Source organism: Diadema setosum, chromosome 7, assembly GCF_964275005.1.
Source record: "Diadema setosum chromosome 7, eeDiaSeto1, whole genome shotgun sequence".
NCBI lineage: Eukaryota > Metazoa > Echinodermata > Echinoidea > Diadematoida > Diadematidae > Diadema > Diadema setosum.
In genome coordinates, this window is record NC_092691.1 from 5,224,595 (window position 1) to 5,244,147 (window position 19,553).

The window sequence follows — 19,553 nt, forward strand, 5'->3', positions numbered from 1 at the left end:
AGTCACAGTGTGAAACAGAAAATAGTATGTGAACTCTCTGTGAAAAACTATACCACAGCATTAAATCATCTTCACGTTATTAAATTCTAGCATTTTCACGCAGTCGACTATGTGAACACAGTGTGAGACATTGTGCTCTATCCAGCAGCGACAGACGTTCGATATCAAATACAATTACTATAATAACACGATCACTGCCGATAGCTGAAGCTGTAAACATTGTTAATATAATGATGTTTGTGTGTATGATAATACACCATTTTACTGAACGACTAGCCATACATCCGGTAAATTTGCCATACATCCGATAAATTTGCCATGCATCCTGAAAATTTGCTATGACTCTATGATAAAAGTATGGCACACATTGCTAGCCATGTGTCCAGCAAATTCGTCATGCGTTTGTAATCACTAGAGCAGCATGGAAAAGAAATGGCAAAAATTTGTTTTAATTAAAACGGATGTTGAACTTTTTGTTCATGACTCAACAGTATGATAGGAATTAACAGTGCATGAGGCAAATATCCAAACACGGCCGCGTCTCGTATACAGGTTTAATCAATAAGTTCCAAAGAATGATACTTTATTCACACAGTTCCTATAGACATCATTGTATCTTGATCTCTCCATATACTTTAATCCGCTGCTTCCGAACAACGATAATTATATACCGACAAGAGTTTAAGTCATGTCAAAGCATGTAGTCAGCGAATTGTAGGCTCTACAACCTGCGATGTCGCCGGTCCGTCCAATGTCAACATTCACATCGGACGATATCTCTATGTTGTGGACTGGTGGATGCGGATGGACAGGCGATTTCTGACCTTCAGTCATCTATGAGCCTTTGACCATGATCCACAAATTGGAGTGAAAGAAAGCCTTGATTACAGCACTTGGGCACGCCCGATTTCATCTTTCTAGGTTAGTTTCCTGATCGACTGCAACCGCTTACGCAAACAATGACCTATAGAGTCATCACGATGCAAATGGGATTTTCAGTGGAGACCTCAGGCAGGAGGAACTCTGCAGTAAAGAAAAAAGTCAAGAGGATTATTTTACAAATAATGAATGTTTATAAGTGCAATGGACAGAATATTTCATGAGGTGAAAGATGAAATGATCCATTCAACGAGGCGCAGCCGAGTTGAATGGATCAAACATTTCATCTTTCACCGAATGAAATATTCTGTCCATTACACGAATGAAAAACATTAATTATTTGTTTTTATATAACGCCTAAAATAGATCCATGTCATTTGATGTTTTATTAATTTAGAAACAAGAGAGACACTGAGATCGCGAGAGTGCAGTGCTCACTGAGCGCTTTACACTGGCGTGCTGTCGCATACACACACTGCAAACGCAAGCGCGTTTAACACGCGTAGTGTGCCGGGCTCTCAGCGAGCGTGCAATGGAGCAAATCGTATGGATCCAAAATTGCACGGTAAATGGAGCCACAATTGCACGGATGATGACGTCATAGTGAAATGGGCCGATTAATCAATGTTAAACAACCAATCAAATGACAAGGATCTCATCAGGCGTTATATAATTCAGAATATTTCTTTGCTCTACTGCTATAATAGTAAGCTTGATCATGACGTGCGTAGCTCTTTAAACTTGATCTTTGTCCGTTGGTAAGAGAACTAACAGTAATCAAAATTTATTGACTGGCTAAAGAACTCTCGGCTGTTACCTGTAAGAAATACTGAATGGAGATAAGTCCGCAGTGATGGATTGTGGGAAGGTTCTTCCTGGAAAATACCATGGTAACCGTGACTTCGTTTTCGCTGTTCGTATGCAGTTGAATGTCGTCGTAACAGCTGATGGTATGGAACTTCTCGTAGGCTTTATTCTTCCCGATTCTATACCGTATGCGCTTCATAGCAGTGAAGAAGAATGATTACGTGAGACGCATGAAAGATACAGAAAATGATTTGAATCATATATCATCTCTGCTGTTTTCGTCTGGAAGAGACCCAGGCAGAAACTATTACTATAAATACAAGCATCGTAAAAAGTTTTGATAAGACATGGAGCATTGACTGGCTAAAGAACTGGCTAAAAAAAATACACGAAAAATGACCAAATGAAGAATTTCGATTAGTTTCCCTATCTAAAATTGAACTATCGTGTGTACTATTTTGCCTGCAAAGAACAATCTTTCCGGGTCGGCAGATTGTATTTGTGCGCGGGCATTTTCTTCAGCAAATAATATCTTGATCATGGACACATTCAGAATCAATATATTAGCCAAATATTGTCTCCTCATTGTAACACAGTTAATACGAGTCACGCTTTAAAAAATAGATAAATAAAAAAATAAATAAATAAAAATATATGAATATATATATATATATATATATATATATATCATCATCATCATCATCATTTTGCATTTAAGTACATATATCATCATCGTCATTACTGACTGTCAGTAGTATTATTAACTTGGCAGTTGTCATTAGTCTTTTGTATCAAATTACCGCCCTATTTCTATTCTTCCTAGTATTTCTAAGGTAATAGAAAGGCTTGTATATAACAGACTGTATGATTTTTTGACACAATATGATATATTTAACCAAGACCAGTATGGCTTCAGGAAATTTCATTCAACAGATATGGCACTAGCCCAATTATACGATAGAGTGTCGACTGCCTTAGCTGAACAAAAACATGTCATCGGTGTTTTCATGGACCTAAGCAAGGCATTCGACACTCTTGACCACACTATCCTCATACGTAAATTGCAGTCCTATGGTGTTCGTGGTATTCCACTTGAATGGTTTAAAGATTACTTGTTAAATAGAAAACAATATGTGTACTATGAATCTGTTAACTCTGAAGTATTACCTATACAATGTGGAGTCCCACAAGGATCCATATTGGGACCGTTATTATTTCTAGTGTATGTAAATGATATTTCAAACTCATCTAAGTCACTGCAATATATTATGTTTGCTGATGACACCAATGTATATTGTTCCAATTCTGATTTTCATTCGCTCCTAAGAACTCTTAACACTGAATTACCGAAATTATCTATGTGGTTTAAGAGTAATAGATTATCACTTAATCTAAAAAAGACAAATTTTATGTATTTCTATAACAAGAAGCACAACATTGAAATGCAACATTTAAATATTATGGTGGATGGTGTATTATTGGAACAAAAAGAAAGTATTAAATTCCTCGGAATATATATAAATGAAAATATGAAATGGAATGTTCATGTACAATATATCTCTGATAAAGTATCTCGTAATGTTGGTATACTTCAAAAGTTAAAGTATTATGTCCCTCAGAATATCTTATTTATGTTATATAAATTAAATTATTCATTGATATTATCGCACATTTCTTATTGCAACATTGTATGGGCAACATCAAAAAGCCACATTGATAGTATATTACTTTTGCAAAAGAAAGCAATACGTATATGCACCAACTCAGGTTATCGAGACCATTCAGATCCTTTATTCGCAGAATTAAGAACACTTAAGGTAAATGACATTAATTTTTTGCAAAACTCACTCTTTATGTTTCGCTTACATAATGGTCAGTTGCCATCTTCTTTTTACTCATTATTTCAATTAAATAAGGAAATACATTTTTATCCAACAAGACAATCTGATAAGTTTCACTTGTATAATCCCAAAACAGTGATGGCTCTGAAATCTGTCAGACACACCGGACCCGATGTTTGGAATTCTCTTCCTTCTGAAATTCGAAGTTTAAAGTCCACGTATTCTTTTAGGAAGGCTGTAAAAACGATGTTGTTATCTGAATATCAGTAATTCCATTGTCATTGTTATATACACGAAATTCTTTTGTACAAATATCGACACAATTAGTCTATTATGTAATAATGAGTATGTAACCGACCATGACCTGTATCAACTGTCCACCTGTACCTCGTTGAGAAAATATTTTGTCATGTCTTGCTAATCAGTGATACAGGGGACTTTACTTTGTATAAACCTTTAGTGAAAGCAGACAAACCTCTCCCTTCCCTTTCTCCTTTCAACTATCCTATCTCTATGCAAGTCATCCCTCCCTCCTATTCTCCTTCCGATGTACATTATAATATTATGTTATGCTACGGGGGCTGCACGCAAATCAAGCTACGCTTATGCTGTAGCCCCTCTATATTATTCATTGTAGTATGTTTTGTTGTACTTTTGCTGTACATTGTACACAGGCAATGAACAAGAAAATACTTATATATATTATCATATTTATGTTTGTACATAAATGTGTATATGTACAATGATGATACAGAAACCAATAAATCAAATCAAATCAAATCAAATCAAATTAGTACATTTTTGTACCTGGACCAAACAAAGTTGATCGAACGCATTTAGGGACAGCGCCCTCTTTCGTCTCAGGGTAGCCGTGACGTAGACGACAGTAGCGTTGTCCGATTCACAATACACGTGGATTGGCGTCACGGCACGTCTCATGAACGGAACTGGTAACCCGATGAGTGACTGGAAATGAGAGTGAAAGACAATGTTTCACGTCCACAGAGAAGGCCCATTGTTACGAGGTGACGCAACTACGTCACCTCATAAACATGAAGTTTATGTTTTCATGTTATCAGCTGAACGTAAAAATTCGGATCCGACGTGACCCATCTGTGGTGACAGGGTTCCTAGTTGCTGCAATTTACATGTAGGTCTACTCATTGTTTCATTTTACAAATTCGTCTTTTAGCATCCCCTCAATTTTCTTTCCATTCTTTAGTGAAAGGCGGTACTTTTCTACGTTATATCATGTTGAGTGAAGTCATTTTGATGGTTGTAATATTTATGTGCTTATTCTTTGGAAATGAAAATAAGTAATGAATAGATGAATGACGCATCCTCAACACATAAGATGCAATTTAGAAATCATTTTGTTTCTTACATAGGCTGCACAGCAACAGTTGCCAAGCTTTTCGATATTAAAGTATCCTTCGATCTAACCTCTGTTTCAAGACATAAACTTCCAACTAAAGAAGGCTATTATTTTCTTGACTCGGATCAGGTACGTTTCACATTTTAAACAATCACTTGCACTTTCCTCGTGGACTGATTTGCTGATAGTCTGGGAATGAGTAAAGTCATGCAGTTGGATAACTTTCAGTCAGGCAGGAAATGTCAAGTAGCGAGGAGTCAAACTTGCGAACTTTTTGAGTTCAATGGAGTCGAATGCACCGAGCCACATGTTTTAAATACACAAACTAATTAGCTGACGAGAGGCCATTCGGAAGCGCTGTGGTTTATAGAACTATTTGTATGTTAATCACTTTCCCCTCTCGCTACTTCAGAACAAAATGTGATGAGTGTAGGCGTGAGAGTAGAGTGTTGGTAGGAGAAGGAAAGGTACAATTCTGTATCATCACATGGTAAACATTCTATTCCAACCGTCATTTCATGATCCCTAGAAAGAAATTAATATAATGATATAAACGAAGTTATCCTGGACACTTCGTTGTAATTTAATGATGAGCGCATCTTACGTTCTAAAACAGATAACCCTTCACTCCGAGATTATTGGTTACCAGTGGGTTAAGGCAAGCTAGGCATAATCGGTTCTCGCAGGCAGTGAGTTCGTGTTTTATGTGATGACAATGACCTTCGTGTGGGACCACTGCTGACAGTCTGATATACGTACGTCATAACCCATTTTTGTTTGTTCATTTGTTATATAAGGTTCTTTATCGGCACGGATGTTCCTATGTTGCTTATACAAGTGGTGAATTGACACATAAAGGCAAAAGGCAGGCTTGGAAAGTTCAGGAAGAAAACAATAAAAATATTGACCGGGAAATATGTGTACAAAATCTCTCCATACAGGGAGTTCATAAGGTTCGGGGTGTATGTGGTCAGTTCAACGTCCCTAAATACAAGAAAACAGTCTCCAGAATAATATCAATGTCCTAAAAAAATTCAAACGTGGGAATTTCAAGGCCTTCTATTTAAGTGTCAGAAGAGTTCGGGAAAGACAGGATTGGACATTTAAGGCCAAACATTACAGGTAATTGCCCTTTTTGTAGAAGCCACTCGATTTTCCTTGACCTTCTGTCTGAAAAAAAAAAAAAAAACAAACGCCATCAGCATCGCAAGTGGCATATCAAGAGTAAGCCGCCCCAAGCGTCGTTACGAGAAATTGACCTGTAGTCCTTTCATTCTGGAATCAGCATTCGCCGTGTACCCTGGCCCTTGTGTTTGAAATTCACGTATGTATTTGTTATGTATCTACGTCCAGTTCGTTTTGATTAATTTCACATAACATAAGTTAAGTTCAGACAAGCTCGTAGGCAAGTATGGGGCGCCAAGTGTTGTATGGTCTCTTTCGTCACGAAATCGGTCATTTCGTCACAACATTGCTATTTCGTCGACAATTGACAACGTCAATGAAATAATGAAATAAAAATGTTTCCAGATGTTTTCATTAGAAGCGTTTGCTCGCTGTTTTTTGTGTGTTGGTTTGTTTGTTTTGTTTTACTTTCATGGTGTTAGTTTCATCACCACCATACAAGTTTAGGGAGAGAGAGAGAGAGAGTAAGAGAGAATTTCTGATGAAAATATCAATATGTTAAGATTTAGAATTAACATTCATGAGACTCCTAATAATATGATTTTAGTGAACCCTTGAGGCATAATGAGGTGCAGTAAACAATTGAAGTAAGATGAATAATTGATGAGTCAACAAATACGAGAATAAATATGTAAATAGATAACTGAATTAATTGCTAGTGGATACGTGAATTATTACATGAAGAGAAAAAATAAGTTGATGAATAATCGACAGCAAAGATGTACTGTCCACAAGGCCATTGTAATGTCAGAAACCGGACAGTAGGATGTGGCTAAAATACGCTGTTGACAGCCTGAAAAGCTATAGTCCCTTGCACCATCAAAATTTCCAATCTAACATTGACAATAATCATTCTCTCCCCCCCCCCCCACCCCCCAACTGAGCTATCATTTTACTTGCATTTAACCCCACATCAACAGGCGTCAACCAGTCAACAAAAATATCATTGCTGCGTTCAATCGCCCTCCATTTCCTGCTCGGAAACATGCTCTACTGCAACAGACTGTCAGCCGGATGTTAAGTCCAAACTCATGCGAAAAGATCTGTCCCTATCATACAGGGTTTAAAAAATCAAACAAACAAGCAAGTAAAATCATTGCTATGCATATTAGGACTAAGTTGAGGGTCTGCTGCAAGAATCATTGGGTATACGCGTTGGCACACGCGATTTAGGATAAAACTTCACACAATGTTTCCAGAGAAATTAGCATGATAATCATTTCATTACTGTTGGTACTATTAAATCCTTAATGACATTTCAGATCACTAGGGGCTTTGAGTGACAATTCAAGTGGTCATATATGCATGCACTAAAGAACCATTATATCTAAAGAAAAAAAAAATTCACTTTGCTCCATCAAACAAGACTAGTGTCAATAGAATTTCGCCGAAATCGGAAGTATATGGGCATGAAGAGACTAATGGGCATTCTCAATCCGCTGACCTTAGACAGATAACATAGGAAAGAGATTGCTACTCTTGTGGTTTGGGTAGTAGTTCCAGGTATTATAATTGCATCTGGCCGCACCCAATTTGAGGTCATGCCATAAGATTGCGGGGAAATTCTAATATTAGCCTTTCAAGATCTTACGTAATATGTAAAGGGCAGGGTTGAAACATAACGATCTCTAAGTCGGGGAAAATGACGCATCGTACTTGTCTCATGATAATGGCTGATCAATACGTCTAACTCTCTTGTAATTCCAAGGAAAATCAAATATTATGTTGTGAGAATGTGAGGTATAAGAGGCTCTATATCAAAGATTAAAAGTAGCCAATTTCCATGTTTTATTTGTACTTCAAGATAAGGAAACAATATAAACGATTTTCAAACAAGTGTGTGTGTGTGTGTTTTTTTTTTTCGCTACTTGAGTGCCAAGAATATCATGAATACTGGTAAATCAAATGGTGTGAACAAATCGAAGCACTTACATCTACTGAGAACTCAGGTGTTTATATTATACCGTTGACCTGTACACAAAATAAAATCTTTGATTTCCTTTTTGAAACTCAAATCATGAAGTTATGTCACTTTTTTAGAGGGGATAAATTGTTACGAAGGCAAACAGAAGAAAACTGACCAGAAATGAATATATTATATTAGTGGAAAATGAGAAAAAAAAACACAAACAAACAAACAAACAAACAAACAAACCGGAATCCCATCACAATGGAATCCAATTTTCTTTGCTTATTTTTCCACTAAGGGATAAATTGTTGTAGATTGAAAAAATTCTGAGAGTGAAAAAGGACCTAACACTTACGCCAACAATGGTAACTTAAACTCTTCTATATACCTTAAGGACACTGGATGGTACCTTACGCTACCAATGGTACCTTAAGCAAATTAAAGGGATTCTAACTATATACTTTTAAAGTCTTAATGGTATTAGCTTTGGAAGTTTGTTCTGACAAGCTGGTTTATGCTATTTCTACGTAGTCTGCGTGTCTTTAGATATGCGGAAACCAGCAAGGCTTTCAAAACATGGCTTCTACTTACACACTGACGATACGTGACGAAATCTGATAAGTCAAAGCACTGCAAATAGGCTTTTGCTGTCAGTCAACAGACCAATTCATACCGAAACATCTATTTTGGTCATTCCAAGTGAAGGACATTAGTTTTCCAACGTCGTTTTCATGTTGCTAGATCACTTTCAGGCTTTCTCAAACTCTGGCAACAAACAAGGTATGGACACGTCAGAACAACTCACCTCAAGGTCGACATCAAAATTGTCATCTGAAAAACCAGCTACTCCACAACTTTCCTTTTTTTTTTGCCTTCCCTAGTCATTTCATTCATTCACTTTATATTAGTTCTTTTGAGATGAAATACAGTGCATAAAAAAATATAATCAAACTTTGGATTGTCATCAATGGAGACCGCAGTGTTGATTGTGAGGAAAGGGGAACTCTTCCTCTTTCCATTGATACCAAATTTCGACAAATGCCATGCATGACTGAGCACATCAATAGCAAACTCCACTTTTTCCAAGTTTGAGCTTTTATCGTGAAGGAACAATGAATATCTCACTGAATGATGAGATCTGTCAATGAAAGTAGTCAAACTAACAGGCCAGCCTGTACGACTGCAGGTTTGTGTTTTTAGGGTTTCTTCTTACCTTTTATGGTCCATAACCTTCAACATAACCATGTTGATAACACGATCACCCCCACAAAGGCTAACCCATTATTCATTTTACTCTCTTCATATTCAAAACATGATTTGTCGCTGCAAGCTATGTGTTGAATATGGGCGTTGTGGGTTGGCCTTTATGGGAGTGGCCAAGTTATCGGACAGGTTATATGAACCATAAAATGTTCAAATTAAACCCACACACAAACCCTAAACACAAACCTGCAGTTGTGCAAGCTGACCTATTTATTCGGTCTCTTTCATTGACAGATCTCGTTCATTCAGTGAGTGGCGTTTTCACATCAGCCCGATAAAAATCCAAGCTCGAGATATTTTCGCGATCGCAAATTAGCGCGCTATTTCATTTCCTATTCACATCAGCCCGATGAGAATTAGCCCGAAATTTTTTGAAGCTAATTCGACAGCTGAGCATGCGCAAACAGTGTCGGGTATACCAGTAGAGCGCGCGCTTTCAAAAAAAAAAAAAAAAAAATACCCGCTTGATCGCCATCACACACGCTAGGCATGATGGGATGCATGCGATTGCCATCACACACTAGGCATGATGGGATGCATCGCGCTAATTTCTTGAGGCGATTTCACATTATCAAATAGCGCGCTATATAGTTCGCTATGTTATCCCGATATTTCAGAAATTTCCCGAGTTGATATTGACTCGAGAAATTTTCTCGATCAGGGCGATACAATTAGCGCGCTAATTTGTGTTCACATTATCAAATAGCGCGCTATTTCGTGATCGGGTTAATTTCCCAAGTCAGAAAATAGCGCGCTATTTCGAAACATCGGGCTGATGTGAAAACGCCTAAATTGTTCCTTCATGTGACACTCACACTTAGAAAAAGTGCAACTTGTCATTATTGTCTTTAAAGTTCATAGGCTCAGTCATGCATGACATTAGTCAACATACTTAGGTATCACTGGTAAGAAAAAGAGTTCTCCAACTGACGTTGAAGAGCGCAATGTTGGTTGTGAGGAAAGAAGAATAGTTCTTTCCTCACAACTTATGTTGCCCTCTCCATAGCTGACAATTATGAAATAGTAGCCCTCCAAAGATAGATTCCTTCATATTTTTTTTTTAATATGCTCTGTGTACCTACTGCCTCTTGTACCAACATGAATTGACTACTATTAAGTTTTTATATGATGATGAGTGGTCACCGTTTTCTACCATAAACTCATCCGTTTTCCTTCGAGACCGCCTTGACGACGCTGTGCAGTTAGGCTGGATATTACCAGTAGAGAAGTCCTACACACGCACGGTGACTAACCTGCCTAAATGTGACCTCGGGTAACGCACTCGCACTTGTGTCTTCCACTATGCGCACTGGTCGTGACGTCACGAGCTCACGCTTTCCTCTGAGTCTCATCCTGAGGATGACGTCATAGCGAATGCAACCAACTCCGTCTGGACTCTTGAACGTTGGCGGGAAGTGGCCCTCCGGAACGTCGATCTCGAAGTATTTGACCTGAAGGTCACGTGAGTACAGCTTTCTGTCCAATTCTGGTGACGCATGATCTACATAAAACGCATATGTTTTGGGTTTGCAGAAAAAAAAAGAAATCATAACAATGACGCATATATAACAAGGTAACACAATTACCTACCTTTCAGGGACATACTGCAATAATGGGGGAGGGGGGGGGGGGGTTGAAAGTCCGAAATGTCATTTGCAAATAAAGCCAAGCAAATGATACATTATATTACAGTGCTTGAAGTAAGGTTACATTAATTCAAAGAATGGCATTCGTATTACGGCACGCTCGAAAACAAAATTCATTACTTATCTTTATTCTCAAGTTCGTGTATCCTGACTTCTTTTTCCATGCCGAGAACCTACAAGGATGTCTCCTCCAAAACAAAGACGTCAAATTACAACAAATTGTAATAATCTCTCAATTGCCTTCTGGAGTAAGCAATCCTTTAGATACTTGTTGTTAAAAAACAACAAAATAAACTTATCCGATCCGACTGAGAGGAGTATTCAGCATTTTATTCTTGTACTTTTAGCTAAGATGTGCATCGCGGTGATTTTAATAGATAAAGCCAAATGCCTGGCTGCTTCATTTGTCGTTGAAAAGATTCCTTTGTTTTACTTTGTTTTATTTTGAATTGTTGTTCTTGTTCTTTTTTTCTTCGCTTTTCAGTTGTCCATTCATCCAACCGGACCACAACCTACTATTCACCGCTAAGATAAGAGATACCACCGAGTCCGGATATGACACTGTCATCTTCAGCAAACCATCTGAACCGACACAGAAATCAACTCGTGATCTTTGATTTTAAAGGTCGAATTCCGCCGAATGATTTTCAAAATGATTTTGCATTTTACATATTTCGTTTTCATGCACAATTTTCACTTTGATGTACATCAATAACGAACGAAAACGGCCTGTATATTCAATTGAGAGAGAAGACGACGACAATTATGATAATGATGATGATGATAACAATAACGATGATGACGATACTAATGAAGATAATGAGTAAGGAATTTTGGGGAAACGAACAATGAAGAGTGAAAACAATTGTAGGAATGGTATACATTGCATAATGACTGGAAAAAAAAGTTACTTTAACATGAGGGATAGCTATAATGGCAGTATTAGTGGTAGCAGAGTAGTAGTATTAATACACTGTAAAAACATCGGTGTTAGATTTAACACCATGGGTGTTAAATCTAACACCGATCAAACTTCAATAGAGGACCACACCGGCACCACAGGTGTAGAAAATGTATTGTGACGGTGTTAAAAGGTGTTCACCTAGCACTTTGTGGTGTTAATTTGACACTGTGGCTGGTGATATTTTTGACACTGCGCTAGAGTTAATTCAATAATGACACCGCATGGTGTTGATTTGATATTGGTGGTGTTAATTTCAATGGTATAACACCCGTCCAGCTTCAATAGGGGACCACACCAACTGGTGTTACTGTTTATTATTTACTGTTTACACATTTTTTTTTTCAAAAATCAAGTACTTTATCGAAAAATTCTTTATCGTCTTGTTGAAGTTCAAACTTAACAAGAAGTACAGTAACTAAGAAACTATTCAAAAAACAATTTTAAATTTTGAAATGACACCCGGAGGTGTTAATCTAACACCATGAATGAGCACCGGAAATTTAACACCAGCTCGGTGTTTCATATTTAACACCGGATTTTTTGCAGTGTAGTAGTAGCTGTAATAGTAGTATGTATTAGGAGTAGTGGATTTATGTAGTACAGATGGAGGAGGAAGAGGAAGAGTAAAAGTAGTTGTAACCACATTGTGGTAATGATCACAACATCAAATTGTAGTACATTATAGTAGTAGTAGAAGTATTAGTAGTATTAAATTGTAGTAGAAATAGTGATGGTACTAGGAGAAGTAGTAGTACCACATACTGCTACTACCAATACTACTACTATTCTGCTAATAATAATTCCGATTTTTGGATTAGTACTCATAATAGTATTGATAGTACTATTACTATAACGAGTACTACTGGTACAGTTAGAATTGTTGATAGCAAAAAGAAGGTGGATTTAGAGTGCTTGTTGTAAAATGAGAAAAGAGATTAAATGGAAAAAGTAACGAAGGGACAATAAAAACTGAAGAATATTTCATAGCGAACATATAGATGTGTATAAATATCATCATATACGTATTCACTCACCAACGAGGCACTTCTTTACGCTGAGGTAACTTTCCGAGTCACGCTGTTTGGAGAACCATCCTTTGACTTCTACCCGACATTCTCCGACCAAACATATCGTCAGGTCTAATTGGATCAGAACGAAAAGACGGATACGAAAAGTGGGTTTTAATCCTGCGTGCAGTTTATATCGACGTTTTGTTCCTTTTATTAAAATCTGTAATTCGAATATCTCAACTGAGTCGGTCTCTCACCACATAATTGCAATATGAGGATGACTGTGATTTCCTCGTTCTTATCTCGGTATTATTTCCTAGTTTTGAAACTACTGCTGCGTACGACGCTCTATTCAGTCTCAACCCCCCCCCCCCCCCCCACCCAACAAAGAGAAAAACATGGATATACCATGAGGTCAAGTTACTAAGTTAAAAACAAAATAGAAAAAAAAACTGGTAAGTCAATATCAAGACAAATGGTTATGGTATGACTATATAAAAGATTTTGATCTCTTAAAATGCCCTTGTGGCTGTCAAGAAATGTAGATCAAAATTGTTAACACTAACAGCTGGTTTCTCGCATACGCTAACACACACACACACACACACACACACACACACGAGATACTATACCGACAACTGATTTGTACTTCGAGATGAGATATGTATTGAGTCAGCGATAAGGTCATACTGTATAAGGTATTCATCGGCGTTCTTCAGAAGGCTGAGCTCCATAGAGAGCTGCATTATACATACAACTGTATTAACGGATTTGTTTATTTCTCACTAACATAATCACCTGTGAATAATATCGCATTTAGAATGAATGTTCAACGAACTGACATAGTCCCTTGAGCCTTGACAACGCTCTGGTGGCAATATTCCCACAGAAACGATGTAAACGCAAGTTCGAATATACAATACTTATTTCGTGCATTATCGAGGAACTGTCATAATATGGAACCACTTTCTCTGTAAGTTTTCTCCTAGTCCTCATAAACGTTATTTTGAAATATATATTAATTCAAGGAAACACTCATTTAAAAATGCTACAGCTTCCCACAGAGTGAAGCACAATATGAGGTACGGTGTAAACACATTGTGAACACAGTGTGAACTTTACACATTGTGAACTTGAAATCTCTTCACACTGTTATATAATTATTGTGAACGTATCATGAATCATCAATTTACAGTGTGAAAAGGAACATTGTGATGTGAACTCTCTCTGAAAAATCACACCACAGTGTGAAAACAGCTTCACACTTTTAAATTCGAGCGTTTTCACAGTCGACTACGCTGTGCCGGTTCTCTCCAGAGGAACACTCAACACTATACATAATATTATCACATTAGAACAACTCTTTTCTAATCGAAATGATAATCAGATGAGTATTCGAGTCTTGCCAAGTGTACCTAGATATTAATTGAACATGAAGATTAATTCTCACCACCCAAAGACACTGTTTCTCATAACGACCGAAGAATTCGTCTAAAACAGTCATAATATATACTCTCTCTCTCTCCTTCCCTCTGTCTGTGTGTCTGTGTGTGTGTCTGTCTGTCTGTCTGTCTTTCCGTCTCTTTCTCTCTCTGTCTCTTACTAGACTTACTGCATGGTTTCGCGCTTTCATTCATTTTTTCAATATGTATGATTCATTGCTTTATGTTAGCAATTTGTCTGCGTACCTGGGCTGGTTTTGTGTTGATTTACATAGATTACCCAAAGCGAGGTAGAAAGTAATTAGTAGATAGTGAGAAACTAATTACTGCCATGTCATTGAGGAGTTGAAATTTGGACAGCGCTATTATGTCGCGTCTCGTATCGCGTATTGCTAAGTTTTCTGAAACGCTGACCCGCCGCATAATTACCTGGCGTCGCTTCATTACACGTCATGCTGTGTTGGCCAATCAAGGCACAAAAACCAAATAATCATCTGTGTTTGTCGCCGAATCTTTTATTTTAATCATTGCTTTTGTAGGGAGTTATTTTGAACCATTTATTATCAGTGTTTCCCCCCTTCTGTTATAACATGTACCACCCCTCTACACACCAATACATCAACCCATATACATATTCACATCCACATGCATCCACGCACCACACCTATCACAGACACACCACATATCACATGACATTTTCCCGCTCTTTTCACTTCACATCCATTGGTCCCTGTAATACTGAAAACATGCCAAAATCACCCAAGCCTACACATCATTTACATATCATGAATATTCAGCTGTAACCCTTGTTTCCTTATTTGCATGTTTTGTTATGTTGATTCTTTATATGAATATTCATGTTACAACCTGGATTTTCATGTGAACTCATGCCAAATTACGAAGAATAAACTGGCTACAAGTTAGTTAGCCAGGGAACTCCTTCCAGGTACCACGTGTGTGCTGCTTTAGTCTGCTGTTGGTGTACTTGTGATGAGTGCTAGAGAGCCGAGTGAACCCGAGGCTTACACTTTCCATTGTCACTGCTTTGTAAGTTTGAGTGATTAGAACCATTGCTATTCACATCTTACAATATCGATTGCAGAACCTTCAAAAATCTCGAAATCCCTTTATAAATTATTTGATCTTCAATTGGCAAGACATTAGAGATCAAAGTCAATGATATGATCAGTGATTAAAGTTCCTGACATACTCTCAAATTGGCAAGGGATTGGTAATATTTTCTGATTTTGTATAGACTCGATTAATTTGACCAGTTCAATCTATGATCTGTCTCCAATAAAAGTCGTACAGTTCAATTTAGAGGTGACAATTTAATGATTAATAAGGGATTATTTTTGCAGCAAGAAGCAGCTAGTTTTCGACTAAGACCATAACTTTACGTGTTACGTTTCATACTATTATCATTGAAGCGTGTCACACCTGCTAGAGTGAGAAAATGTCTTGCGATAATTACAATTACGCTACAGTACTCTCTTTTTCTTCATTATTTATTTCTCCTCTTGAATACCGGGTATGGGATTAGATTACAAAATAACCATTGGAAATGCTACACTGTTTACATGATAACTATGCCCTACGACTCCCACTTAACACTGCATGAAACCGTATGTGGTGGGAAAAAGTTCCATTATGTATTTCATACTTTAATGGGTATCGTCCCAGGGACAGGCATCCAAAGTTCTAAGAGCTCCACCAATTGCCATTAATGTGTGTGCATGCGTGCCTCCGTGCGTTAGCTAACAAGGATAGGGAAATACATGTAGAATGGTAAGAGTGGCTGTATCAAAAGGAACTCTTTCCCAATCCTAACCCCAAGCGCTACCCTCGCCTATCCCTGTACCGTAGGACTCAAATTATACTTTTCAGATCAATTTTAATGGGCTAGTCAGTTGACTGTTTAAACTCCCTGTGCCGGTTCGAGAAAAAAAGTCCCCTGTCCGTCTGATTGTTCGAAGATCCCATATAGGAGATTTCTTTCAAGAACGGTTAAAAAAAAGAATTGGCCATTAGAGATAGAGTTCGTGTTGTCAAACCATTCTGCTTCTTCTTTTTCTTCCGGATTAGCTAGTCAGCCATTGGTTCAAAATGTGTGACAGGCACTCGGAAAAAATAGCTCGTTCTTTTATGAATCGTTACTCCACATTAACAGCCACCTAGGGCTTACTCTCAGAGGTTATCGTCTCCGCAGAAGATGGTGTATCAATAGGAATATAGGCTCGCCGCTTCGCATCAAGAACATATCTACCTCCGAATCTTTTTGAAAGTCAGAGAAGGGTTGGGATCTCCAGAAATCGTCAGCAATATCAGATACTTCAAATTCATGAAATTCTTCCGTCGAGATGCTTTCATTGCAACTGATTGACAGATTGCCCTATATCGACGTAGGCTACTACTAAAACACTAATCAATTCAGTGCTTATTTACGTCGATGTAGGGCAATTTGTCAATCAGTTGCAATATCAGATACGTTTACAGGCGACTCCCGTTATAATGAAGTCCTCGGGACTGGCAATTTTCTTTCGTTATATCGAAATTTCGTTATAGCCGAAAAGTAGAGACTACAGTACATAGACGATGACTTCCAGGACCTAAATTTTTACTTCGTTGTAACGAGAATTTCGTTATAACCGTGCTAGTCTAGTTGCAATGGGAGTGCACTGTATAGAATGAGGTCCCAGATGATTTAAATATGGCACAAGTGATCGAGATCTTTCCGAAAACACATAGATTTATAGAGTTTGAGCTCACCGTCGACGACTTCGCAGGCACTCGACTGCAGAATGATCTCACCGCTGACCACGTCACCGGGAACGTACGATTCCCTCCCGGCTGTCAGGTTGAATCCGAATAGCTCCATGGTAAATCTACCAGCAGCGTGGTCGTATGATAACACTCTAAGTCACTCTACATACTGAACACTGGAGTAGCAGCAATGTCCATATAGGCTTGATGGGCTTGAGGCGGGTTATATTACATGCGTGGATCAGATTCTTTGAAATACAAGGCTACGCATCCGACAATAATGTGAAGTGTCTAATGTTACTCCAGCTGTGCAAATTGAAACGCAAGAGGAGAACACACACTAGAACGTTGAAAGAGAAGAAGTAATTTGTAACATGAGCCGAGTACAGACAACTTGCTGTATAGCTTTAATTATATGCTATCCGGGAAGATGCATGAAGCAGAGCGCCTGCTAAAAAGGACTCGTGAAGCTACACATCGCTTCCACTTCTGCTCAGTGAAAGTGATGGATTAGAAATGGGTTTCGCTAGGGAGACTCCACATCTGCCCCCCCCCCCCTCCTTTCCTTGTCTACTCACTACCCAGCTTGTACCTTCTCGCTCGGGTAATCATGCGATTGAAACAATAACAAAAATAAAATGTAAAGCAGCTAATGGCGGATCCAGAAGTAGAAATAAAGAGAAAAAATGGGGGGGGGGGGTGCTTGCGTCCCCCCCTTTAATTTTGCAAAGGTGCCTCCCCTTTCGTACGGAATTCCTGGATCCGCCCTGATGTAAACGGTAGATATGGGTAATCCATTCCCTGCATTTCCATAAATTGTAATTTGAGAAATCGCGCAACAAAATTAATGCGGGTGGGGGCATAAAGAAAAAGTCGAATACGGCAGGCGTGTTTGGTTTGTTCGTCTATTGTCATAAGGTGTAAACATCACGGAAGAAATATTGAATCATTGGCATCCATGGAATGTCCTCACGTTTGTAGGGTCGGGGGGGCTTCATTAGGAATGTTACATTCATTTGAAGAATCGGTGCTCGCGCGAAATACATAGGTGTCATTGAGGAATCTTCCCTTTAAAAGAAGAAAGGGGATATACCCATCATTTCAAACGCTCAACAAAGGAAATAATCCCTGTAGTTTGCTGTCAGATAATAATTGGCTGTAGTGCAGAATGAATGCACCTGTCTAGTCTCTAGAAGCATTGTTACCTTTGTCAACGCGCATCAGGCAAGAGCATGGAGTATAAGAATGTGTGTGAGAGTGTATGTGAGTGTATGTGTGCGTGTGTTTGTGTGTTATGTACGTGAGGCGGGGAAGGAAGGGGGTCGGGTAAGATGGGAACAATACCCATAATCAAAACCAAATCATCATCATCATCCGAAATTTTTTACCTTTCAAAATGTCAACTCTTCTTTGTTATCATCATTAATCAAGCAAAATCACTTAGATAAATCTTACACGGACACAATGATTTTAAAAATCTCATAATACACTGGGCTTACAATATTCATATCAACGATGTCTTCCCTGAAGGTACTGGTTTACACCGCTAGATCTATCGATAAAATCTTCATTTAAATGTGACCAATCCGCCTATGTTGGTTTCTGTGTTAATAATTTTGTTCCATCCTTAATATTCTCAACCAGGTATAAGGACTGCTTATATTTACAGAGTTGCTCTTATCTTTTATTGTTGATGATTGTGGTTTAGAATGTGGGACGTGAACGATGATAGAGAATATCATATGAATTTAATAAAATAAATCATGATTTAATCACATACTAAAAGGAAAAATGCAGTGAAATGCATGTTGACATTATTACCGATTAAAAATGTCCTGGCCATGACATTATGTGGTCAAAAAATACTAAATAATATTTCCATGTATTTCATAATAATATTTCTGCTCTTTTTTTTTTCTTCAGATTACTTGGATACGCCCACAAAAAGTTCAAAAAAATCTTTAAAATCAAGATTCTGCTGGTGACTTCATGTATGGACACTGCAATGTCTTTTGTTATATTTGTTGATCATGGTAGCATGCAAGTTATTTTGGGTCTAGGGGAAGGTGCATTTCAGTGTCTTCTGTTAATGTTACTTACTAATCATAATATCAATGACTAACAGATCATATCATCATATCACAGACAGAATCTGGCTTTGGAAAGTTCCTATTTTTGCGGGCGCATCCAAGTATCAGAAGAAACTGGTAGAAATATTGTCATGAACAAGGATGCCGGAAGGGGGGGGGGGGGGGCACTTGCCCCCCCCCCCCCCTCCCCCCCCCCCAATAAAATGTTGGGGGGGGGGGGGGGCAAAACGAGTTTTTGGCCGCCCCCCCCCCCCCAGCCCCTTGTAAAAAATAATCAATCAATAAAGTACAAAATGAACAATAAAGGCATTTTTCTTGTTTAAAAGTTGTCAATTTCATAACTGAAAATTATAATACACTAACAATATACATTATTACA

The 19,553-nt window shown here is 38.1% G+C and overlaps 1 protein-coding gene across 1 annotated transcript; it reads right to left on the reverse strand.

Moving 5' to 3' along the window:
- Positions 1-599: 599 nt before the first annotated feature.
- On the reverse strand, positions 600-17,608 carry LOC140230609 (uncharacterized). The gene is made up of 6 exons (XM_072310751.1): positions 17,091-17,608; positions 12,904-13,008; positions 10,513-10,760; positions 4,335-4,493; positions 1,697-1,879; positions 600-1,023 (listed from the first exon to the last, which is right to left on the reverse strand). Exons 1-6 carry the CDS (start codon positions 17,197-17,199, stop codon positions 976-978), a joined length of 852 nt encoding a protein of 283 aa, XP_072166852.1. The 5' UTR covers positions 17,200-17,608; the 3' UTR covers positions 600-975.
- Between the last annotated feature and the right edge of the window lie 1,945 nt (positions 17,609-19,553).

What these genes read in the sequence shown, in the direction of transcription:
- LOC140230609 (XM_072310751.1), bottom strand. Translation starts at nt 17,199, where the DNA reads ATGGAGCTATTCGGATTCAACCTGACAGCCGGGAGGGAATCGTACGTT. An exon ending in CGTAAAGAAGTGCCTCGTTG is followed by an intron (nt 10,761 to 12,903) that starts GTGAGTGAATAC and finishes CGTTTTATGTAG; the next exon opens with ATCATGCGTCACCAGAATTG. An exon ending in CCATTCAGTATTTCTTACAG is followed by an intron (nt 1,024 to 1,696) that starts GTAACAGCCGAG and finishes TCTTTACTGCAG; the next exon opens with AGTTCCTCCTGCCTGAGGTC.